This window comes from Synchytrium microbalum (assembly GCF_006535985.1).
Source record: "Synchytrium microbalum strain JEL517 chromosome Unknown SmJEL517_scf0004, whole genome shotgun sequence".
Classification (NCBI taxonomy): domain Eukaryota; kingdom Fungi; phylum Chytridiomycota; class Chytridiomycetes; order Synchytriales; family Synchytriaceae; genus Synchytrium; species Synchytrium microbalum.
Window position 1 is genome coordinate 889,715 of NW_022158353.1, and position 23,839 is coordinate 913,553.

Sequence of the window (23,839 nt, forward strand, 5' to 3'; positions counted from 1 at the left end):
GATTAAACTTGGACCAGGCTTTCATCTTCTTGAGAAACCCTAGCCAAGCGCTTTGTGCAAAGAACCCAACCATCGACTGTAACAACATCACTACAATTTTACAAGCTCAAACCGTCGGAGCGTGAGTAAATTGGACCCAAACAACACCTTCAGTGGATCATTCGGAAGTAAACACATTGCTCTTATAGTATCACATGGAACTGGGGTCGCTTCGTCAGCACAGTCTTCTACTTTATCATTGTTGCAATCATTGTTTTCTTTTTGGTATGTAGTACTGCCGCTTTCTCATTGTTTTGGTTCCGTTTGGGTTTCAAAGTTTTCAGCCTTCATCAAGTTCTTGATTGTCTACTCTGACCACTGGTCACTCTATGATGTACCAACCCCATTTTCCATCACAATAAGGTCCGTGGATACACCAAGGCCTTTGTCAAGCCCGCTCCTGCTGTCGTACCATCTCGCGCTTGCGATTTCTGTGGGGAAGATGTCAAGGACAGTGCCAAGCGATGCCCCCATTGCACCTCTGAATTGCCTCCATTGTCTGTTGAAATCAAGGGTTAATACAGAACTCTCAAGGACATTTTATAATATTCGCCGTCCCATCTCTCTTCACTACTATTTTCCCCAACCAATGTACACGGTGCTTTTTTTCCTTAGCCTGTCATTTATTGCGGACATGATTCTTTAATACACTCTACTCAATATCCCTCTATGCACTTTGTGTTTTTGAAGCGTCCTCTATACGTCTGATGTCTGTTGGTATGTTTTTTTATGTCGATCGCCGCAAAGTGCAAAAACGACGATATCAGACCGTGAGACCTTGCAGGAATATTGGATTGTGTGCGCTGATTGCAATGACTTGAAAGCGAGTTTCAAGTGTACAAGTCCCAATTGCTCGGCAAGAAAAGGGACAACAATAATACTCATGACCAAATGAAGAAGAAACAAACACTACACAAACACATTTTCCAATTAATAACAATTCTTGCAATGTGGGATACCATATGGCGCGTGCGTTATATATATTGTAAAAACCTTGAATGCAACTCAACCTACAGATCTATTTATAAACAACCACACACCCTCTTCCGATATTCTATCCTACACCCTAATATGTAAATTCAGCCACTACACCATCAACAACAAAAGGCGGATCAAAGTACAATACATGAGTGTTTCCACGTCCTGTACGGATCCCCTCAGGTGTAAACGCTTCTGCGAGTACTTCATTGCTGACCATAGGCTTGACACCATCATCACGAGTACCAACAGTAGCATGAGGATGTACATTTACACTCTCAACTGGCAAATCAGTTACCCTCAAAGCCATAGTTTTGGTTTCATCCCATACGACACTCGAGATTGTCACCTGGACATGTTGAGCACCACGAGCAATGATATTAGCTGCAAGGGCACCTGCACGATCATGTCGTTCATCAAAAGTGTCTGGAGCACCTAGCTTTGTCATGGCCAATGTAACGTGTAGTGGAGTTGTTTTGATTCTGTTCTGGGAGACGAGGTGATTATAAAAGGATGCTTCGTCAGGATGTGCTTCGAAGAGAGGATTCAAGAATTCCTTGACATCAAATCCATCGAGACGTATACCGTAGTACTTAGGTTTATTATCTTTACTGTTATTTTTGGATGGTTTGGGTGATGCTTTTGATGATGAGGCTGAGTTTGATACGACCTTATGGACAGTGATTGGAGTTTGTAAGGCGACATCTAGAGCTGTTTGATATGCTTCCTCTGTTGGTGGTTCCCATCCCATGACACCACATACTTTGATCAAGTTGACCCGAATATCATCTTCCATCTTCATATCAACGATATCGTCTATTGCAGCATCATCTGGATGGTCAACATCGAGAGGATCACGGTTTCGAGTAAAATTATGGATTACGGCTTTGTATCTGGATGTCTTTTTCGGTGTGAGAGATTGATGGTTCTCACCACGAGCATCTACGCGAGCAATAGCAACTTTGGCGACATCATCTGCATTTTCTGGAGCTATCTTCCAGTCTAGAGCTATGATACGACCACCTGGATATCGGTATCGAAAGGCTTCTGTTATACCTTTGCGATGTTCATGGAGGTGATTGTTTTTATCGGCGTAAACAACTAGATGATTATCGAATTCCTTCATGACAGTAGACACAAAGACGGCGGCACCATTCTTTTTGGCTGTGATATTGTCGTTCTGTACGTGGCTAATACCATACAATTGACCCATGATGAGACCTGTGATATCAAGTCAAAGCGCGAATTGGTTGGATGTTGCGTGAGCTGATCAACAGGAGCATGCTACGTCATACACATGGTACAAACCTAGTGTAGTCTTTCCAGCACCAATGGTAGCAATGGGAACGAGAAGAGTCTTGTCAGATCCATAGCCACCAGGGCGACGACCTGCTCCAACCATATCAACATCCGAGCCACTTGGAGCAGCTCTTAAGCCTGAAGCCTCGAAGCCATCGACCAAACCAGCAGCACCTTCTTCTTCACCCTTGTACGTATTTTCACCTCTCTTATATTCTTCTGTTGTGTTGGAGGCTTCAGAGACGATACCAGCACCGACACCAGGCAGATGATATTCAGTCAAGAAGGCGTTTCTGACATTTATGATACCTTTATTATCTGTGTAGCCAGCAAACATGCCTGGATCCTGACGCCTTTTGCGTTCGACCCAAGCGAAATACTGTTTGGACAAGGTATATTTAGGGACAAAGTGGTTTCCCTTTTCTCTGAGTATGGATTTGGTTCCTTCTCGCCATTCTCTAAACATCAAGTATGGTTCGTCGTACTTGACTTTAAAGAAGTGGGCTCGAGTAGGGTTTAATTTGAGGTGTGATCGTACTACAAATCCTTCGATGGCTCTACCATCATAGGATCCACTTGCTCTCAAAGCATCTGTAAACTCTTTTACTTGTTGTATATTATCCATGAGTAGAGTCTTGACGCTCAAGAAGCCAAACTTTTCAGCGAATGGTACCAGTTCAGCTGATGGCCAAGATGCAAATTCTGGAGTGTTTTGATTGATGCCATGTAAGAAGAGACCTCGACGTTCAGGTGGATATTCTAGTATATGTTCTTCAAAGTCGTCATCACCCAATTCAAATACAGCAGTGACGTGGTGTTGTTCAAAGAAGGCAGCCAATTCAGCTCGAGATTTTCCAACACTGGCTAGATGACGATCCATCCATTCTTCACCGACTTGAGCGTGTGACTTGGCGTCGGCACTACGAGCAGGACCTGTAGCGTGTTTTGAGGTGACGAGTAGATGACCTTTGACAGCAGACATGAATATGATACAACCATTTTCCTTTGTAGTGACTTCATATGGGGCAGTTGTGTTGGCTTGCAACCACGACCATGTAGTAGCTTGGACCTCATTGACTAAAGTAGGTGGAGCGAGTTAGTTCTTCTTGTTGGGGTACCTTACAAACGAGCAACGAGAGCAGAAGGATGCAAATGAATCGAAGTGGCGATTTCATTCGTCATCAAGGTCTGTCATGTCAAATACGACAACATACCATTAAAGAACTTATCATAGCCACGAATGACAATTTCCCAGTTTCCGTTGCGATCATCGTCATCAGTACGCTTTTTATCCTTGTCAGATGCAGGCCCTTCATTCAAGTTGCGAACAAAGAGTCCTCTGGCCATAGTAGGGAATGGACAGTCGGCCTTCTTGTAGAGCCATTCGTTGCAATTGTAAGAGTATACGTGAATTCCAGGAGGATCCATGACGTATCGAGATCTGCGGACTTGTTTTGATTTGCCAGTTCCCTTTTCCAGAGCCGAGAGGGACTGAACCATTTGGTTGGTCGTCATTGTTGCCATGTTGCGATGCTTCCAGATCAGATAGAGAGCTCCTTAGTCCTGTTTCTGATGCTATATTTGATATAAGAGATAATCTTTTACGACTGATGTACGAGGTTTGTTAATGAATAACGCAAAGTGCTTGAAAGGACTCCCGTGTCAAGGTGTCCAGTGTGTGTCTAAGTCGCCCAACATTTCTGAGAAAACTACACATTAGACTAATGAGCAATTCCAAAGTTCATTGCCGTGTATTTACGCGTCAAAACGTGTCTGGAAGCCTCGAACTGTCGAGTCAAATCTTGCTCTGCTTGCTGATTAGACAAATAAAAAGCGTAGTGATCTCCCCGCTGAAAGTTTAAATGGCACAACAAAGGTATTGTTCAATTTAAAATAAGTATTTAAAACGAGGGTCCGTCTCGCTTCGATCTGTTTTAGGAAACTTCATTGTTCAACTTGTCGTTCATATTTTTGCACACGCGAAAAGATGATGACGACAAGCGGAGAGCCTGCGCCGGAGGAGGACTTCAGTGGCCTCTCACTGATCGAAAAGCTTAATCATAAAGTAAGCCGTCGTCACTGTCCACTTACTTGGCAATCAATTCCTAACCAGTGTTGTTTTCATGTTTGTATCAATCCTAAACAGAGTTGGCGTGCAAGAAATGAAGGATATGTAGAGCTAGACAAGTTACTCAAGACATTGGATCTAGATGCTGAATCAGACTACCGCAAATACACTGATGTTGTCAAAAGGATCCCTGTCGACTCAAATCTCATTGCTCAAGAATGTGGTTTGACTACTTTATGGACGTTTCTGAAATACGCTCCCTTGTCTATTGCTCAGAAGTAGGCTGCAAATCACATATAACACTCTTATATCGCTGATCCAACTATTTGCTGACTTGATCACCGCTTGCAATTCAGAACTCGATCAGTCGTATTGCCCAGTCTCATTGAGAAGGGTCTCGCCTCTGCTCGATCTGGCACCCGTTCAAAGGCGTTGGAAATTACAATGACTTATGTGGAATTAGAAGTAGCAGATGGCGTAGTGGTAAGAATTGTACAGCTTATGGACGAGCAGTCGAATGCTCTGAATGTGGAGTACCTTCTTGTCCAACGGCTGTTTTGTCGCTATATAGGACGATTTGATAGCCGGCCTTGATCACAAAACACCAAAGAATATTGCTGCTTGTATAACAGCTCTCAAGGAAGCAGTGAGGTATCACAGTCTTTGAACTAGTTCCAATATATTTCTCTGATTATTCCTTCCAATCCTCTGATTAGACTGTTTGGGGTCAAGGTTGTTAGTCCGAAGTTAATCGTAAAACAACTTGGAAAGATATTTGATCACAAGGACAAGGCTGTTCGCGCTGAGGCATGTATTCTTCGCTTGGATGGTTCCGTGTTTACGTGGAACTAATTTAGTGAAGGATGTTAGGGCTTCGCGTTGGTAATTGAATTGAAGAGATGGCTTGGAAATGCTCTAGATGCATCACTTTCGGATTTGAAGCCGACGCAGGTGAGGACTAAAAGACTCGAAGTATTGTACTGTGAAACTGACCTTGGGATTCGCTATAGATAAAGGAGATTAATGATATGCTGGAAAAAGTACCGACAGAAAGGCCTGTGGCAGAAAGGCATACTAGATCCCAGCATGGTGTAATTGGTGGTGTTCCGTCTGGAGGTCAGTTTCTTTGTGCGTCAACATGTCAAAAACCCATGAGATAAATGAAGGTCTACCTCTAGGTGAACAATCTACAGATACATTGTCTTTAGCGCAAAATGCACCAGAACCTGATCCCATGGAGTTTTTGGATGCTATGAATATACTAGATCATTTACCTCCCAACTTCTATACCAATCTTGTGAGTTTTATTGCAAAATGTTGATCGTACGCAACCCTTAGATTTAATACCGATGATTTTTCTAGGTTGCACCCAAATGGCAAGATAAAAAAGAAGCTTTGGAGGCACTATTGAACCTGATTAAGGGTAGAAAGTTGGAAGATGGGAGGTATCATGAGTTATGTGGTGCTCTCTCCAAGGTATGAAAAATACAATTTCGCATACCACTTTGTTCCTTTCTCGTCTGACACGTAATTCTCTCAGCGTATCGCCGACACAAACATCTACATTGTCATTGCTGCTGCCAAATGTATTGACAACATTGCCAAGGGTCTCAGATCCCACTTTTCACAATATCGAAGCATTGTAAGTCTGTCAAAAAACACTCTCTCAAAGTTCTCCTATGTTAACAATAAGTGTTTTTAGGTGGTTGAACGTCTGATTGATAGGCTCAAGGAAAAGAAGCCCGCTGTTATTGAAGCATTGCGTACTGCATTGGATGGTGTTTCTCTTTCGGTTTGTAATGTTCTAGATTCTGCGTCTTCGTTCGCCATGGGTGCTGACCGAGCTTTAATAACTAGACTGGCATTGCAGACAATCTGAACGATTTGATGGAAGGTTGCTCGAATAAGAATCCTCAAGTCAAACAAGAGTGCCTAGCTTGGTTGGTTCGTCTACTCAAGGCCAGTAGCAAACCGCCATCAAAAGCTGATATTAAAGCTATTGCTGAAATGGCCATCAAGGCATGTGTTGTTGGGATGCAACCACGTCCTCCTTTCTTTTGGTTCGCTATGAAAGCTAAACCATTGTTTTAGATCTTGGATGATCCCATACCAGATATTCGTAATGTCGCTTGTGAAGTACTTGGAACTTTGCTTAAGAGTATTGGCGACAGAGCCATGGCGCCTTATATGGAACGAGTGTCTGATAAGATCAAGGCAGACAAGATTCGAGAATATGGTGCCAATGCCGATGTTGCAGCTGGTGGACAATCTGTGACTCAAAGACCCTCAGTCGCTATGCCTAGCGCTAGTTCTTCTGCAAGGCCTTCTACTGCAAAAGTATAAAGATCCAGAATGTCAACTATTTCAAAATGTTTTCTAACCTCTCACTACTTTCACCACTGCTAGTCGGTTCCGCTCAAGGCAACCAAAGGTGTTTCAGCGTCTAATTCGTCTGGAAATGTGAGTAATACTCTCCATATTTGCGAGCCTCCTTTCTGGTGTGCTCAATTTTTTTTGTGTTAGATTGCTGGCGCAGACAAGAAGAAGAGGCCACCATCGGCAGGAACCAAACAAGCTGCCAAAGAAATGGACAAGGAAGAGCCGACAGTGGTCTCCTTCAAACTCTCTGACGATGCAGCCGAAACGCATCTTGTAGAATTGGTTGGCCAAGAAGTCGTTGACCAATTGTCTGATGCCAATTGGAAGAATCGACTATTGGGTGCTGTTGCTATACTGGAATATGTTGAGAGAGCGACAATGTCGGAATTGGAACCTGAAGGGTTTGTCAGAACCCTGGGTAGAAAGCCAGGTTGGAAGGAGAATAACTTTCAGGTATCGATAGATTTGCCGCTCCTTTTTTTTCGCTTGGGTGAAAGCCCAACTTTAACCACAAAGCCCATTCTAGGTTATGACGAATATGGTCAAGACTGTAGGAACACTAGCAAAGGATAATGCGAACTTTGGTCGAGGTTCTGCATCCTTAGCTATTCCAGGTAACGCAAAGCAGTTGATTAAGGTTTGAATCACGTGGGACTAACTGGTTCCTTTCAGGCTTGGTTGAGAAATTGAGTGATGTCAAGATCAAGAAGCTTGCAACTGAAGCTCTCACATCCATTGCCGCTTCAACATCCCTGCAGTTCGTACTCCATGAAGGTACGTAAAGTCTTATCTCCTTCAAAAGCAGACGCTAATCTCGTCCTCACTTGTAGCTATCGAATCTCTTAAGCCACAAAAGAGTCCCAAGGTCTTACAAGAATCTCTAACATGGATGCAACAGGCTTTACTGCAGTTTGGTACAACAGGAGTAGCTACACGTGACATAGTAGACTTCGTCAAATCGGCGTTAGCCAATAAAGATGCTCAAGTACGAACTGCTGGTGTCAGTGTATTGGGATCACTACGAATGTTTGCAGGACCAGGTTGGTTTTGTAGCCCTTTCATTATTTGTGGTGTGATGTAAATGGACATTGACATATCAGCACATTGATAGATTTGAGAGCATTGTTGACTGATCTTAGTCCCGCACTATTGACTACCATTGATGCTGAATTCGACAAAGTGGCTGCATTGGCACCACCAAAACCTACTATTGCTGCCATTCAACAAGCAGTACAGAACATCTTGTTTGTAAAGTGTGAACATTTATCCGCGGATCTAACTTGTTTCTGTACTTAGGGCACGGATATTACAGAGTCGACAGAGGATTTGATACCTAGAACGGATATCAGTTCTCAGATGTCGACAGAGTTGATATCGGTGAGATGTATTCCTTTTCTGTTCTTGGTGTCGTTGGGCTGACGTGTTACGTTCACGGTTTGTTAGGAAATCAACGATGCAAACTGGAAGACTCGTCAGGAAGGACTGGACAAGGTGCTACAGATTCTTGAATCAGCGAACAAGAAGATCAAACCAAACGTTGGTATGTTGGGAGTCTGAACCACCAAACATAAGTCGTGATTAAAGCCCTTTTTTGCTTTTTTGCAGGGGAATTGATCTCAGCACTCAAGTCTCGCTTGTCGGATTCTAACAAGAATTTGACGATCAAGGCATTGGAAATCATTGGTGTGCTTGCCATCGCTATGGGCAAACCATTTGATCGATATGCTCGTCTCATCGGTACAGCTATTGCATCATGCACTGCTGATAATAAAATCCAAGTCCGTACAGCAGCCACCTCGGCGCTTAATTCCATAAGTACTGCCTGTAAATTGGAGCCCATCATCCCATCAATCGGTCAAGCATTGGCTGCAGATCAACCCTTGTTACGAAAGGACTTGCTTAAATGGTTGTCCGATCATTTAGAGGCATCTAAAGATACACTACCAGACATGCACCCTCTCGTGCATCCTATATTAACGTGCTTACAAGATCGTAATGCTGACGTGAGAAAGCTAGCACAACTGGTTATTGCATATGTCTCTGAAGGAGTTGGATATAATTCTTTGGTAGACAAGGCTGGAGAGATCTTCAAGGGTGCTGCTTTGGCCTCGATAATGCCATCACTAGAAGCATTTAAGTCAAATGGTAAACAGCATCAACAGTCAGCTGCATTGGCTAGTCCTGGTACACCAGTCAAGGCCGCTCCATCTGCTCCTACTAAACGTAGTAATCTTCCTCCACCATCTCTTAAAGAACCAGCGGGAAAGCTGACAGACAAGTCGAAACGACCCATTACTGCTCCAACCGCGCCATCAGCTACTACGAATCTGCCGACTAGACCGGGAACAGCCGCTTCAACATCTCTTGCGTCAGTAGCAGAACCACCCATATTAACGAGTGATATGAGAGCTAAGGATCAACGAGCACAGGCTGATCGTGGTCTAACCAAATGGACGTTCGATCAACCACGTAAAGATTTAATCGAATTTTTAGCAGAGCAATGTCAATCACAATTCTCTGCTGGAGTCCATAACTGGCTGTTCAGTACCGACCACTATAAAGAAAAGGATTTTATACTGGGTTTAGCTGCTCTAGACGATGGAATGGGTCAAGCTTCAGCATACGATCTTGAGCCAGAAGAACTCAGAGAACGATATGTAGCAAATGCAGATCTCATTTTGAAATACCTCACAATTCGATTTTTTGATACCAATACCACCATATTGCTCAAATGTCTTGACTTGCTCGAGAATTTAGTAGCATTGCTAGATGAGCATGGATATCGTCTTACCGATTATGAAGCTGCTTCGTTTATGCCTTTTTTCATCAACAAGGTAAACTGTTACCCATTTTTCGTCGATAAATTGTTCTGTAACACTGACGGACCTCCATTGATTTTAGGTTGGTGATCCAAAGGAAGCCATGAGAGTCAGGATACGTAACAGTATGCGTCAAATTTGCAGGATTTATCCAGCTAGTAAAATGTTTAGCTACCTTATGAAGGGGCTTGAATCCAAGAATGTGAGAGTACGCACAGAATGTCTGGAAGAGTTGGGTATTTTGATTCAAAGGAATGGGATGGGTGTATGTAATACCAGTAAAGTGCTGCCACCAATCGCTGCTCAAATCTCGGATCGTGATGCCAGTGTTCGAAATGCTGCATTGGGAACCATCACACAGTGTTATCTGCTAGTAGGTGACGCAGTATTCAAACATATTGGCAAAATTCCCGATAAAGATCGTAGTTTGCTGGATGAGAAGATCAAGAGGATGCCTGTAGATGCGGCTAGTGCACGACCAAGAGCATCGGAAACAACTGCTCCTGATCGCGTGAGTACTGCAGAACCACCCGTATCAGCACGACCTAGTGCAAGTACTCGAGAGAGTCCAGCAATAGCCTCCCCTGTCATTGAATCACGATCAGGAGGCGGATCGCCAATAATAGGAACCATTAAACGTGAATTTAGTTTGGAGTTGGACAAATTGAACATGCCGACTCTCTCTGGTAGCACAGCAACGGCGAGTAGAATCGCTCCAATATCACGAGCAACCAACCACTTTAATAAAAGTAATCCCGATATAGCAGCCTCCATCTCAACGCCAACCCCTTTTCGTAATCCACAACCTAGCTTTTCGTTTGACTTGCTCATAAACCAAATCATGGCTAGTGACGCACCTCAAAGTATTGATGCGTTGAAACAGGTTGAGAAGATATTGACCACATCTGCTGATGATGTGATTAATCACGTAGACGATATCGTATCAGCTATAACATTGCAAATTCGGATTGCGTTTACAGCAGTTGATATATCAAGTCCCAATGTCTCACGGCTATGTAAGCATTTGGTGAATGCTCTGGTACAGTTATTTGCCTATCCGAATTTGGCCAAGAAACTGTCACAATCGAATTTGATGACGTGTGTAAAGGAATTATTGCATCGGTTGCTGGATCCTACCTTGCAGACTTTGGAGCAAGGCTCTACATTAGCTAAAGCCTTGAATGTGCTTGTGGTACGGATCTTGGAGAATTGTGATAAGAATGATTCGTTCAGGTATGTGAAAGAGCTCCATTGAGCCGTGACATTGGAACTTGAGATGTAACCAATTTTTTTGTCAATTTTCTTGATAGTGTTCTCTTGAAAATCTTGGACGAAGCAGCTACCACTGTTTTAAGTTCCAAAGATCCACAGCAAGTTCATATCAACTCGAAACTGCTCGAACTAGACATGAAGTGTTTATGGAAGTTGACCAAACAAACGGGTAGCATGTTAGAGTCAAAAAGTTTAGCAGTAAACAAGCTATTACGAGACGTAAATGACTTTTTAACGTCTACACCACCCAACGAATGGAAGAAACGGGCAGCAGAGAAGGCACAATCCGCTGATATGCCTCTGCGTACCGTCAAGACTATATTACACGAACTAGTAGCTAATCTAGGATCGTCGATTTATGAACACTTCGATTTGATTCAAGATGCCAAGGCTAGTTATGCCTTTTCGTATGTGTCCAAGATGGTAGACACTAAACCAGCCGATCCGAGTTTAGCCAAGTCTGCAACTACCGAATTGAGAACACCCGAGACAAGGCCAGCACCATCCTCTATACTGCAGCCATCCTCTGTTAGATCTTTTATACCATCATCATTACCTCATCCGAGTCACAATAACCATAATGTACCTGTAGTAGAGCCAGTAGCCAATAATGGTAGTGGCATGTCATTGGAAGAAGAACTAGCAGCTATCTTCCATAGAATTTCTGAAAAGGAAAAGTCTAAAGAAGCCATTAAAGAATTACATGCCTTTCAGCTAGCACATCCAGAATCAAATCATCTTGTTGAAGCTCAATTGGCTACCAAGAATGGATACTTTAAGGTAAAGAAAGATCTGTAACATTCTCTGAATGGTTAGGTCCTTATCAAACTTTTTTTCGTTGCGTAGGGATATATTGAACGAGGATTGGCTGGTCTTGTTGCAGCTGATAATGCTAAAAAGGCACGAGAAACAACAACCACCGCACCATCATCGCGTCCTACTTCTGCGCTTACTACAACAGCTGTGCCTGCTCAAAGTAAGTTCAGCCATGCAGAGGTTATCGCCCGGTTTTTTTTTTGCATGCAACTCACAACCCCCAAAACTCGCTAAAGATGATGAAGCATACTCGGATACACTAAAGAGGCTTCAACGAATGTACAATCGACCTGTGGGTAGTGGAGCTGCAGTCATGAACACGCCAGCACCACCAGTAGTAGCGCCAGTACCAGCACCCGTTGCCAACATACCTTCTGCTAGTGGAGCTCCACTTGCTTCAATGCAAGATTTGATGGCACGGCTTGAGAAGATGAAGAAGGCATCAACTCTCAACAAATAAAGACACTACATTGTTAAAAGAAAAGCATTGTAATCTAAGAGTCGTGTTCCTTTAGATGCTATACTGTGTATTCCTTGTACTTATAAAAATAGTGTAACTATGTGTATGCAGTAAAGATAATATTTCAAGCTCCCAATAGTCTCTCGGTTGCAGCATTAGGATCGTCATTTGTTGCTTGTAGGGCTATAAAGGGCAATGTTATTACTAGAAAAAATCCATGTACGATGTAGCACAAATGACGTACCAGTAACAACTCGTTCTCGGTCAAATCCCATTCCTATCAGTAGATTTATGTTTCCTTCTGAAGGTGCTGCTCGTGGTCGTGCTGCAGGGACAGCAGGAACTGCTCTATTTGTTTGCATACCGCCAGTAGCAGGTCGAGCTATCTGTGGATCCACAGCATAACCATCGGCCGATCTTGTGCTTCGCCTCATTGGAGCTGAAGACTCTATGAATTTCAAAAAGTATGCGTCTATTACATTCCATATTCCTTTTGGAATCCTATAGTTGAGTTGGAGTTTCATTAACCAAAAAAACCAGAATCTCCAAGGTACCAATTGGCAATAACCACCTCCACTTTTTCAAATACACAGAAGCGACATCACTCTGGAGCAAGATCCCAGTAACCCATCCACAAGCGCTCGGTATGACTGAATACGGGTACGATCCGAGTAACAGTTGAGCAGCAAGCAAGTAAACAAACATCTTGTCGTTCAGTGTGACTCCCATGAGTTTGAACTTGTACGTTATTGGTATCGAGGACACGTAATTGTATAGCAGCGCGTATAGACATGACCATGGGCCAGCAGCGATACGAGTTAATCCAAAAGAGTTGCCAAGTAAGAGACATGTCACGTCCAAAACAGTTGATATGACGGATGACAGGACGACATATGATGCGAATTTGCGGGAGCCCCAGTGACGTTCGATTAGGCGCATATGGTCTAAATTGACGAGTGTTTTAGTGAGATTGACAGTGTTGACGTCGAGGTTGGCTCCTACACATGAGAAGTCCCCCAAACAAGATTTCAGACGAGTTTGCAAAAGCGACATGAGTTGAGACCAGCCTCCAGAGCTATTGTTGTGGCGAGTGAGATCATTGTGTGCTTCTTGTTGAAAGGCAATGTTGAGATGTACTTGATGGTGTTGTGATATATGAGGAACGATCTGCAAATGCAGCATCGGTCTAGCCTGGAAGATGCTTGCACAGATAGAATTGAGTGCGACACATAGTACAGTGGCCTTTGTGACTGGTGAGTTGTCTGTAAAGTGTGTCGAGTTTGAAGTTAGCACGAGCGATGCTGGAATACGAAAAGAAGGCCAACCGTTAACTGGACTTACAAAATCCTGAGACTCCTCCTGACTGCATCTTGACCGCTTAAATAAAAACCTTGGGACTAAGAAGTAAACTTAACTTTCGCGTTTTAGTTTGAGGAAAACAGAGAACGAGGTAAGGCAGGGGATGAATTCTGTTTAAACGTCATTTACACGCGTCGTATCACGCTCAAGCATCAATATTGAATCCATCAGAGTCTTGTGACTATCTGTTCGCGGTGCTCTAAGCACTTTTTTTAAAGTTCTAACAATTGCCGTTTCTTTCTGATCGTTAGACATACTAGACATGGAAGAAGCAACACACTCTATTGTCCGTACTCTGCCGCCCGTGAATGGCTCCTCAGCTTCCAGATCTCTCAAGGAACGATTCGTCGGTGATCTCCAAGGGACATCAAAGGCTTCCACTCTGAGATTCGAAGTCGAACGAGAAAAGGACTTTCCTGATGCTGATGGGCGCTATTCTCATGGTGTCGTCGACCTGAAGAGATTCAAGAGCTTGTCCTATGTATGTCGCATACTCGCCATTGCCGTTTTCTATCAACTGTCCCAAAGTTGCAGACACAACTTTACGTGTTGGTGCTCTTCCAACACCACAAAGTGCACAGTTTCCTTCATTGTACTTACGACTCCTTCATTTATTCATGTAGAAAGCCATTGATGCTGCTGGATCCATGCCAACACGAACTCGCGATGACGACTCCAAAACTGTCAAGGATCAGACCAGCACTCGAGAACGTAACGAAATCAGACATAAACGACGCCATTCTCATGAAACTGTCGCTGTTTCTGTCAGGCAGCTCTTTCAGATCGATGTACAAGCTACTGCAGGTACACCATCTTGATTGCTTGTCACATGGACCGTCGACTATGATTTTGTCGACTATGATTCTCCTTAGCTAAATCCTCAATATCCCACCCAATTCTTTAGCGAATTTGCTCAAACAAGAAGATACAGACGACAATGAACAAATCACTGTGGAAGATGGTGGCCCCAAAGTGTTTTGCCTTGCTACTGAAAACTCGAATGGCTTCCGGCAAGTCCCTATTCGTGGCGCCTATCAACTAGCAAACTTGTTGCAAGAACTTGCTATTGCTCAAGAACATAATCGGAAATATATATCCCTATCTCAAGAACGACTCAATGAACCACCAGTCACCCGATTGGCGAGACGTATCGGAGAGAACTTTTGGGATTCATTGACTAGACGTATTGATGAACAAGGTGAGTGGAATATCATCAAGCTTTGTATTCTTGCCTCCGAGGGGTTTGCGTCTAGTGCTTTGAAATTTCGCAACCATCTTCATGTGTCTCAAACTATGAACTTCAACTTAATAGGTCTGCTAGTCATTGGAAGTGATCCAAAAGACAGAGCTACCAATCCCATTCCTCGTATATATGTCCCTTATGAAGACGAATTCGCTCTACAATACTATCAAAAAGTAGCGGAGAAGTACTCGAAACGTGATCCACCGATACCTTTAGAAGTCATCAAGCTGCCTCAAGATATCACACCTGAATATGTCATGACTTTAAATGATACACCGGGCCTCCTGTCGCTGGCTTTACGAGTCACTGATAGAGGTACAGACAAGGAAGTGGTCAAGGGAACACCTTACGTGGTACCTGGCGGTCGATTCAATGAAATGTATGGTTGGGATTCGTATTTCGAAGCACTGGGGTTGTTGGTCGATGAACGGCCTAAGCTTGCTGCCTCCATGGTGGAAAATTTTTGTAAGTGTTTTTGGAATATCGACATCAGGTGATACCGTGTGTGCTCTTTTTTGCTTTTGACTTATACACCGACTTTAACTATAGGTTATGAGATTGAACACTATGGAAAGATCCTGAATGCTAATCGAACATATTACCTGACTCGCTCTCAACCTCCCTTTTTAACCGATATGGCTATACAAACCCTCAAAGTCCTTCAACAATTCCATGGTAACGAATACGATGCAGCACGTAGTAAACGGTGGCTGGGCCAAGCATTACGTGCTTCAGTCAAGGAATTGTTTTCTGTATGGCTAGCAGCTCCACGACTGGATAGAAACGTAGGTCTTTGTAAATACCATCCTTCTGGTAAAGGTGTACCTCCAGAAACAGAAGCCACTCACTTCGATCATATACTACAACCTTACGCCAAACGATACAACCTCAGTGTCGAAGAGTATATAGAAAAGTACAACTCTGGTGAAATCCATCAACCTGAATTAGACGAATACTTGCTTCATGATCGAGCCGTTAGAGAGAGTGGTCATGATACAACATATAGATTTGAAAAGATTTGTGCACACCTTGCTACTGTCGACTTGAATAGCTTGACCTACAAGTATATGATTGACTTGTCGAAATCTATAAAGTCGTTATATGATGGGTGGTTTACGGTCTCGGTCCGTCGTGGCAAAGATGATGTGCACTGGAAGCAATTTAACTCATGGCTAGAAACTGTGAAAAAGTATGGTGTTGAGGACTCTATTGGTAAACCAGCTACATTGAGTAAAGATGGATCCGTCACATATGATTCTTGGACTGGTCCAGGTGGTGAATGGGATTCTTCATGGGGTGCGGGCATCATCGTGATTGATGACCACGCCGCCACTACTCCAGTATCAGCAAACGGATTTAGTGCACCGATGGTAGACGAATCAGATCCCACCACCTTTATAACATACACTATACCCGAACACGATGACTCGAAAACATTCACGGTATCCATCAACCATCGTCTCTTTGACGCTCTAGCCAAACGGACTCGAGACTTGATAAACCTCTACTTGTGGAATGAAGAAGCTGGTCTCTACTTTGATTTCGATTGTAGTCGTGCCAACAGAACCACGTACGAATCCGTGACAACCCTATGGCCAATGTGGGCATCCTTATCCAATCCAGCACAAGTAGATCGCATGCTGCCTATCGCACTTTCTAAATTCGAAGTAGCAGGAGGTCTTGTTGCAGGCACAGAATCATCTCGAGGTCCTATCTCACTAGACAGACCAAATCGACAATGGGATTACCCATTCGGATGGGCACCTCATCAAATGCTGGCATGGAAGGGTCTCGCACAATATGGCTATCGAGATGTTGCTGAACGATTGGCGTATCGATGGATGTATACTGTTATGCGTGCTTTTGTAGATTTCAATGGTGTTGTGGTTGAAAAGCTTGATGTTGTTGGAATGACACATCGAGTTGCTGCCGAGTATGGGAATGTCGGGGCTGATTTTAAAAGGGTTGTTAAAGAAGGCTTTGGATGGATGAATGCTAGTGTCAAAGTATGTCTATACTGTGCTGAACGGGGCTTCGACTACATATCCTGTTTGCACTGACTTTTTTTTTGCCCCATGTGATTCTCATTCCTCTCCGAAATAACCGCTAGGTTGCTCTACACGAATACGTACCTAGGTCTCTATATATTCGTAATCTCAACCACTTGGTCCCTCCCGAAAGGGTTTTCTTCAAAGTCGAAGGCGATGGTCACATTGTTGTCGCTCGTGATCAACGGTCTCACGAGGAAGAAGAAGACATCAAAGGACAACCTATCTCGCCTTCATCATCACCCGAGCCTGTATTCGAAGATCCATCTACTGGTGACATCTTCGGGTCAGTAGAAGACAGCAGTCCACTACGCGGCATGATGTCACATCCATCAACTGGAGGTCCACCATCACCAATTGAAGTCAAAGCATCGTAAAAAGAGACATTTGTAAGGGAAAATTAGCAGATGAATCAGTTATTAGAAAACGGAAAAAGTATCTAGTTGAGGCCTCAGATTGACAAATGTATTTGTTGAAGTCATAAAAAGGAAGTGTTGTAAGGGTATCATCCTGTATACAACTTGCAAAGTTTATAAATGTAATCCATACTACTACTATAAAGAGAGAACAATCTGGTATAATTGTAAACTGGAGGCATGGTTTTGTTTTTTGTTCTTTCCAAGTTTTATAATGGAGTTTTTGGCATTGTTGGGGAATTCTTGGCCTTCATTGCGCGTTCCAAGCCGTCATGCGCAAATCGAGTCAATTCAATGCCAAGGAGCACTTTGATGGCTACCAGAGTCATGAATGTGACTGCCAGCAGCATGAGAAGAGCGACCCTCTAGGAAAAATGGGTTGTGAGTCGAGTTGGAGACAAAGAAAACTGTGCTTGTCACAAGACACTACAAACAAAAAAAATGATACATCATATCAGACCAACATACCGACGTGGTACTGAGAAACCCCAACATTCCAAGCGACTGCAATATGACTCGAATACATAGACATGCCAATGGAAGGGACACAAACCCAATCCGCCTAGCTACAGCCGGCGACTGATCTACAAGCGACATACGACCAGACGTAAAATCCCGTAACAAGTTCGATGTAGCTCGTCTCCTTCGCTGACGATCAGGAAATATATCACCTGGGAGTGCCGTACTATTGAAATCGAATCTACTATTACTATCTCCATTCCCATTCTGCTGTTCATCAGGCTCCTCCTCAAGATTCCACCCTCGTACCATTACCAGATCCCGATACAAGGATTCTCGAAACCTACTATATACATCTGGCCGAATGTGATTGAATTTAGTTATGAATGCGTGTTTTAGCCAGTCCACTAGTACTTCGGATCCAAAGACTACTACGATGGGAGTCAAGAGAGTTTCTAGAGTTTGGTAGATGGGTAGTGACATTAGGAACGTCAAGAATGATCCGATTCCGGCTATAGAGGGTACTTCTAAAAATGACAACCATTGCGATGGAGCGAAGAGAGGAGCTGACAGTTCGTAAAATGTTTGTATGGCTTCGTGGCTCCCTGCTTCCAAGTAATTGCGGACGGTGATGACAGCGAGAAACACGGATAGGTGGAAGCGTTCAATTATATCTATAAAAACAGGATGGCGTTAGCAGGCCATACCCTGGACGTCTTCTTTTTCCTGGGACATTATCACATCCAAGTATTAGAGAGGTAAAAAAAAATTGCCATTATCCAATGTAATCATAATCACATCACGGCATGCGCAAACCAACAATGATAGTACTCACCACTACAAGACAATTGAAACAGATTCTCCTTTTCAAACTTTTTGAATACGCTACCCTTGATTTCTACAAACTGATTGCTGACCAATAGCGTCAACAATGCATTATTATACGAGTTGATTGCCACATTCAGTGTCATGACTTGATAAAACAAGCACATGGAATGAGCAAACACGTATAAGAAGGATACAATCAAGTGCGTTACTGGTGCTAATCCTGGTCGTGGGTCATGATTGTGAGCTCTACTTGAACTATGCGACGTATTTGAGAATAACGAATCTAGTATATCGTGTCCGAATGCAGAGCACAGCTTGTCTCCAATCTAAAGCAGAAGGAGTTTGTGAATTTTCAGTAGGAAAAAAAGGTGGATGAATTTGTGACAGTACCTCGAGGACATTGAAAATGACATATAGCTTGAGAACACCTTGACCTCTCACAGAGTGATAAAGGCGAGAAGCATCGACATACTGTAATGCAAGACAACAAAATAGAATCAGACCTCCCTTCATCAAATCAACAACGCGTGCTGCTTTGATATGATAACTCCTAAAGACATATCTGGATGTAATCAGTACCACGAACTTCTAGGAGCTTCTTTTGTGAATGCAATTACCGAAAAAAGACAGACTTGAACAGTGCAAACAATGCAATGCAAATGCGAATAGGCAAGATGGTAAATATGTATAAGAATGAATCCAGACAAATAAAATAGCCAAACACCATGAGCTGGAAAAAAGACAAAAGAAGCAGTGAACATGGGCCAAAAAAACAAGATTGATAGTAGCAGAGATTTCTAAAATTCTTCGTACCTTCTCGAGCTCTTGAGGCACACTGAGAAAGTTTTGAACTCGTTCTCTCTTCAAGTCCACTAACGTCAATGCATCAAAGTCGTTGCTAGCCAGTTCCTGCCCAATATACTGCCATAACAGGGAATCAAATCGCGGCTTGACAGTCTCAAACCGTTCCAGCTTGATATCCTGGCCGACGGATGATGAATCTGACGCAAAGGGATTGGGAGGCGAGCCGGGTATACCATTACTACTATTATCAGAAGCAACACTTTGCCTCGTCGAGGACGATGATGAAGTTGGCTTCTCGTCTGCATGCAGACCATTCCATGTTAGCACCACGGAAGACGTTCGTTGATGCGTATGAAGTTGTTTTGATGATGTTTCTGGTGATATTTCAGGTGAATCGCTGTTGAATTGGTGCTGCCATGGAGCGAATTCTACAGTTGCTGATGATAATGGGTTACTACTATCTAGTAGTTTTCGCGGTAGAGATGGTGATATTGGTGCTGATGCGATACCAGATAATCCTTCGTCAGGTTGATACTTTGTCAGGCCGCCACCTATCCTAGAGCTACGTGATGGTTTGTGATTCGATCCAGAACGTGCTCTTCCATTAAATGATTTCGGTTTCTGCATCGGCAGTGAATGTGTTCTACCACGTTCCGTCTTTGCAGCGAGTGGTGTTGATATTGATGTGGATGCAAGGCTGGACTGCTCAACGTCTATAGGTTTATGCTGTTCCATTCCAACGAGATCTTCATGATTCGTAGGAGTTTGTAGAGGAGATTCACCAGTCATTATCGGCGTTTGCGGCAGAGGAACACTGGAAGATGGTAAAGTCAATGGAGTCATTTCACCATGGATGATTTGACCTTTTGTTCGAGGAGAAGGAGGAGTCCGTTTAACAGGACTTTGACTCTCTCGCCTTGTCACTTCCATGTTGGCTTCTACGTCTTCAGACTGACCAGGCACCTGTTGATCTGCTAATACGTTTGGATTGATATCGTGGTTTGCGTATAATCCTTCTTCGCCGTCCCTGACTCCCTGTTGTTCTCCATTCAAAGTTGAGGGTTTGATGTCGTCGCCTCTGTGATTGCCGTTCATGATGACAAGGACAGAGAAAGCCCAAAGATGAGTATTAACACCATCAAGGATTAATAACTAGGTTGAGATTAGACTTGGTAAGTCTTACAGCCTTGTCAATGAGTCTCCAAACACAACGGTAAATCTTCTCTCAAACGGCACGAACTGGTCGATTTGACGTGATTAAAATGAGGCCTTACGCGTAAAGTATTCAGCTAGAACCGCCAGGAGGTGGCCTGTCTCTTATTTCTTGTGAGAATGTTCACTCCGATTGAAGCACTTAGAAACAGTGCTTGACTGCTCGAGCTTTGAGAGTTTACGGGACGTGGAGAGGCTGAATACGTGTATTGCTGTATTTCGAGTGGATTTGCCGTTTCCTATTGTGTTGGATCTGAAAGGTATGTGTTTTAGGAGCGGAGTGCTTGCATGGTGCTAGCTAATCTGCCAAACTTGTTTTGATGTGCTGCTCACGAGAAAGCACTCATTGTGTTCTATTTTGATGTATATTTAACTCATTTCCATGCTTGTTAAATTACTAGATTTCGTGTGTTTGGCCAAGGAAACGCCAGCATTAAACTTTTAGATCAAAGATGTCGTCTAGAGAACAGCTTCCAATTTGGAGGTTCAAGGATGACTTGATTCAAGCATTCTCAACCTACCAGTTGATGGTGATTGTAGGTGATACTGGATCTGGTAAGCTACAAATACGAATTTCACCTAGTATACTTAATGATCTCAAGCATTCTTTGCTAGGTAAAACGACTCAAGTACCTCCTCTTATACTCGAAAATATCCCCGAAGTCAAGACTATAGGTAGCATTGCCAGCTCGTTATCGTTTGAATTCGTGTTAAACCTTACTTCAAAAGCTAATCAATACCCATGCAACAGCTGTAACTCAGCCAAGACGAATAGCTGCCATCTCTGCTGCTCGACGTGTCGCCGACGAAATGAGGATTCCTCTAGGCACCAAAGTTGGATATGCGATCAGATTCGAACGTAAAGCAGCTGCCAACACAGCAATCACGTATATGACTGACGGTCTGTTGCTACGTGAGGCAGCTTCTGATCCTTTGATGAGTAAATATGATTGTGTGATTTGCGATGAAGCCCACGAAAGGAGTCTCGAAACTGACGTGCTATTTGGATTGCTTAAGACTGCTGTGGTAAAGAGACCAACCCTGAGAGTATATGTCATGTCTGCAACTTTAGATGTAGAGAAGGTATACCCGTCTTTTGTGCGATTTTACGTTACAACCAGACTGAAAATTTTCGTCGCGTTTAGTTCTCTGACTTTTTTGGAAAATGTCCGATTTTTTCCATCCCTGGGCGAATGTTTGATGTCGACATATTCTATCTAAAAAAGATGAAGCTCGCTGCACTAAAATCAACGTACATACAACGATCAGTCGATACAGTATTGCACGTACACAAGAATGAAGAGCCTGGTGATGTTTTGGTATTCTTAACGGGCCAAAATGAGATTGATCAAGCCATGAGACGGCTAGAAGACGAACTCGATGAGTTGCATTCTGCTGACATCAAGTATGGAAATTTATTACGCAAAGTCGTGGCATATCCGATATACTCAGCATTAGAGACAATCGAACAACGTGCTATATTTGATCCACCGCCCAGAGACACTCGCAAAGTCATCTTTTCAACCAACATCGCTCAGACTTCAATAACAATCCCTGGCATACGGTAAGTACGAGGCTCTAGTCATTGTGGAAGTGGATTTAAAACTGACGGTCCCTTTTTGTTCCTCCTAGTTATGTCGTCGATTCTGGATTTGTAAAGCAAAAGATGTATGATCCATCAACAGGAATGGATGCTTTACTTGTGGTGCCGGTGTCCCAAGCATCTGCTACTCAACGAGCTGGTAGAGCTGGCCGGACAGACGTTGGAAAAGTATATCGTTTATACAGCCGAGACACTTTCGATGAAATGGACGTGGATACTATGCCAGAAATTCAACGTAGCAGTCTAATTGGAACTGTCTTGACATTGAAACAATTGGGTATTGATGACATACTTGGCTTCGAATTCATTGATCCACCAGATCCGAATCTAGTCCTTGCTGCGTTACGACAGCTCTACCTGTTAGGTATGCTGTAATTTTTTGATTGTCGCATAAGTTCGGCTTCTGACTCTCTGTTTCCTTTCTTATAGAGGCTCTGGATGAAGATGGCCGTATAACCGAGTTAGGCCATATGTTGCATGCTATCCCGGTCTCGCCGCACTTGGGCCGCTTTCTCATCGCTGCAGCTCGAGACCACGGCTGTTCCAAAGAAGCCCTTGTAATAGCGTCGATGCTCTCAGTAGAAGAAGTCTTTGTAAATCCACGTGGTCAAAAGAAGCAAGCTAAAGCTGATGAGGCTCGTCGAGACTTTCACCACTCCAGTGGAGATCATTTGACTCTATATCAGCTATATGAAGCATATCGTAATGCAGAAGGTGATGTTCGAGAATGGTGTCGAGACCATTTCGTGCATCATAGAGCTATGAGGGCTGCCGAGAATGTGTATGAACAATTAGTCGATTCGATGGAGAAGCTTGGTCTGCCTATCGTATCATGCCAGGATAAGGAGCGTAAACGAGCTAAATCAGAGTCTGGGAATATCGCCACATTTGATGTATCTCCCATCCTGAAATCATTATGTAAAGCATATTATCCCAATGCAGCCAAAAAGCATGCCACACGAAACTGTTTCCTCAATTACGCATCCTCTCACGGAATAACAAATCAGGACTCGGGTATGACTCAATTAGTAGCCCTCTTCGTATCCCCTACATCAGCACTAGCTGCTTCCGTAGAATCAGGTCGTGGTCGAATTGAGTGGGTTGTATATCAGGACATTCAGTATTCGGGAAGGGCAAACATGAGAATCGCTTCTGCTATGCGACCTGAATGGATTCAGGCCGACTTACCACGACTACGGTCGCTAGATGATAGCCGACTTGCCGCTGAACGACATCTAATTGAAAAGGTATTGGAAACGGTATTACCGACTGATGCTGCTGATGAGACTGGTGATGAGGGATTAGCACGTGGAGAAGAACCTGAAGGTCGATCAGGAGAAGTTGGTGATGAAGCAAAACCACCACATCACGAGTTACTTGTATCAAAGGACTCGTTTGAAGTTGTGCGTGAACAGATTGATGAAGCTCATCATGCTGAACGTGTTGCAACAGGGAGTGGTAACAGTAATGTTGGTGAGGCGAAGCAGCCACACGCAGAGGTTGTAAATAGTAAGGCAGAGGAGGAACGTGATAAGAAGGCGGCAGAAGCTAAAGCGAGATTTCTCTCGCGAAAAAAGAGGCAGATGTCGCGATATAGATAGATTATAGATTGTATGTTGCAACACTAAACAACGTGTAATTTAAGCGGTTACAACACGAGCCCTGTTATTGCTCCGAAATTACGCGTTCTTGATGGTCTTCAACATCACCAACACCGTCAAACTTCATCACTTCATT

At 43.5% G+C, this 23,839-nt stretch overlaps 6 protein-coding genes across 6 annotated transcripts; 3 read left to right on the forward strand and 3 right to left on the reverse strand.

Annotated features, from left to right (window-relative positions):
* Positions 1 to 1,105: 1,105 nt before the first annotated feature.
* On the reverse strand, positions 1,106 to 3,831 carry SmJEL517_g01344 (uncharacterized protein; the record flags this gene model as incomplete). The annotated part of the gene is made up of 3 exons (XM_031167272.1): positions 1,106 to 2,238; positions 2,326 to 3,393; positions 3,531 to 3,831. The coding sequence occupies 3 exons, from the start codon at positions 3,829 to 3,831 to the stop codon at positions 1,106 to 1,108; spliced, it is 2,502 nt and encodes an 833-aa protein (XP_031026873.1).
* Positions 3,832 to 4,303: 472 nt separating this feature from the next.
* Positions 4,304 to 12,130, forward strand: SmJEL517_g01345 (uncharacterized protein; the record flags this gene model as incomplete). Its single annotated transcript, XM_031167273.1, has 26 exons — positions 4,304 to 4,381; positions 4,463 to 4,662; positions 4,741 to 4,867; positions 4,956 to 5,035; positions 5,101 to 5,179; positions 5,255 to 5,335; positions 5,395 to 5,500; positions 5,563 to 5,681; positions 5,747 to 5,860; positions 5,925 to 6,026; positions 6,087 to 6,176; positions 6,242 to 6,412; positions 6,476 to 6,721; positions 6,791 to 6,844; positions 6,908 to 7,216; positions 7,290 to 7,377; positions 7,436 to 7,537; positions 7,594 to 7,803; positions 7,875 to 7,993; positions 8,060 to 8,140; positions 8,207 to 8,303; positions 8,369 to 9,597; positions 9,665 to 10,815; positions 10,893 to 11,634; positions 11,701 to 11,830; positions 11,907 to 12,130. 26 exons carry the CDS (start codon positions 4,304 to 4,306, stop codon positions 12,128 to 12,130), a joined length of 6,129 nt encoding a protein of 2,042 aa, XP_031026872.1.
* Positions 12,131 to 12,254: 124 nt separating this feature from the next.
* Positions 12,255 to 13,499, reverse strand: SmJEL517_g01346 (uncharacterized protein; the record flags this gene model as incomplete). Its single annotated transcript, XM_031167274.1, has 6 exons — positions 12,255 to 12,313; positions 12,375 to 12,631; positions 12,702 to 13,074; positions 13,133 to 13,205; positions 13,268 to 13,392; positions 13,472 to 13,499. The coding sequence occupies 6 exons, from the start codon at positions 13,497 to 13,499 to the stop codon at positions 12,255 to 12,257; spliced, it is 915 nt and encodes a 304-aa protein (XP_031026871.1).
* A 252-nt stretch (positions 13,500 to 13,751) lies between these two features.
* SmJEL517_g01347 (alpha,alpha-trehalase) lies at positions 13,752 to 17,157 on the forward strand (the record flags this gene model as incomplete). Its single annotated transcript, XM_031167275.1, has 6 exons — positions 13,752 to 13,970; positions 14,113 to 14,293; positions 14,394 to 14,687; positions 14,802 to 15,197; positions 15,282 to 16,738; positions 16,843 to 17,157. 6 exons carry the CDS (start codon positions 13,752 to 13,754, stop codon positions 17,155 to 17,157), a joined length of 2,862 nt encoding a protein of 953 aa, XP_031026870.1.
* Positions 17,158 to 17,405: 248 nt separating this feature from the next.
* Positions 17,406 to 20,382, reverse strand: SmJEL517_g01348 (uncharacterized protein; the record flags this gene model as incomplete). Its single annotated transcript, XM_031167276.1, has 5 exons — positions 17,406 to 17,561; positions 17,665 to 18,329; positions 18,491 to 18,809; positions 18,874 to 18,954; positions 19,297 to 20,382. The coding sequence occupies 5 exons, from the start codon at positions 20,380 to 20,382 to the stop codon at positions 17,406 to 17,408; spliced, it is 2,307 nt and encodes a 768-aa protein (XP_031026875.1).
* A 569-nt stretch (positions 20,383 to 20,951) lies between these two features.
* On the forward strand, positions 20,952 to 23,703 carry SmJEL517_g01349 (uncharacterized protein; the record flags this gene model as incomplete). Its single annotated transcript, XM_031167277.1, has 6 exons — positions 20,952 to 21,054; positions 21,115 to 21,174; positions 21,251 to 21,582; positions 21,645 to 22,063; positions 22,132 to 22,466; positions 22,532 to 23,703. 6 exons carry the CDS (start codon positions 20,952 to 20,954, stop codon positions 23,701 to 23,703), a joined length of 2,421 nt encoding a protein of 806 aa, XP_031026874.1.
* Positions 23,704 to 23,839: the final 136 nt, after the last annotated feature.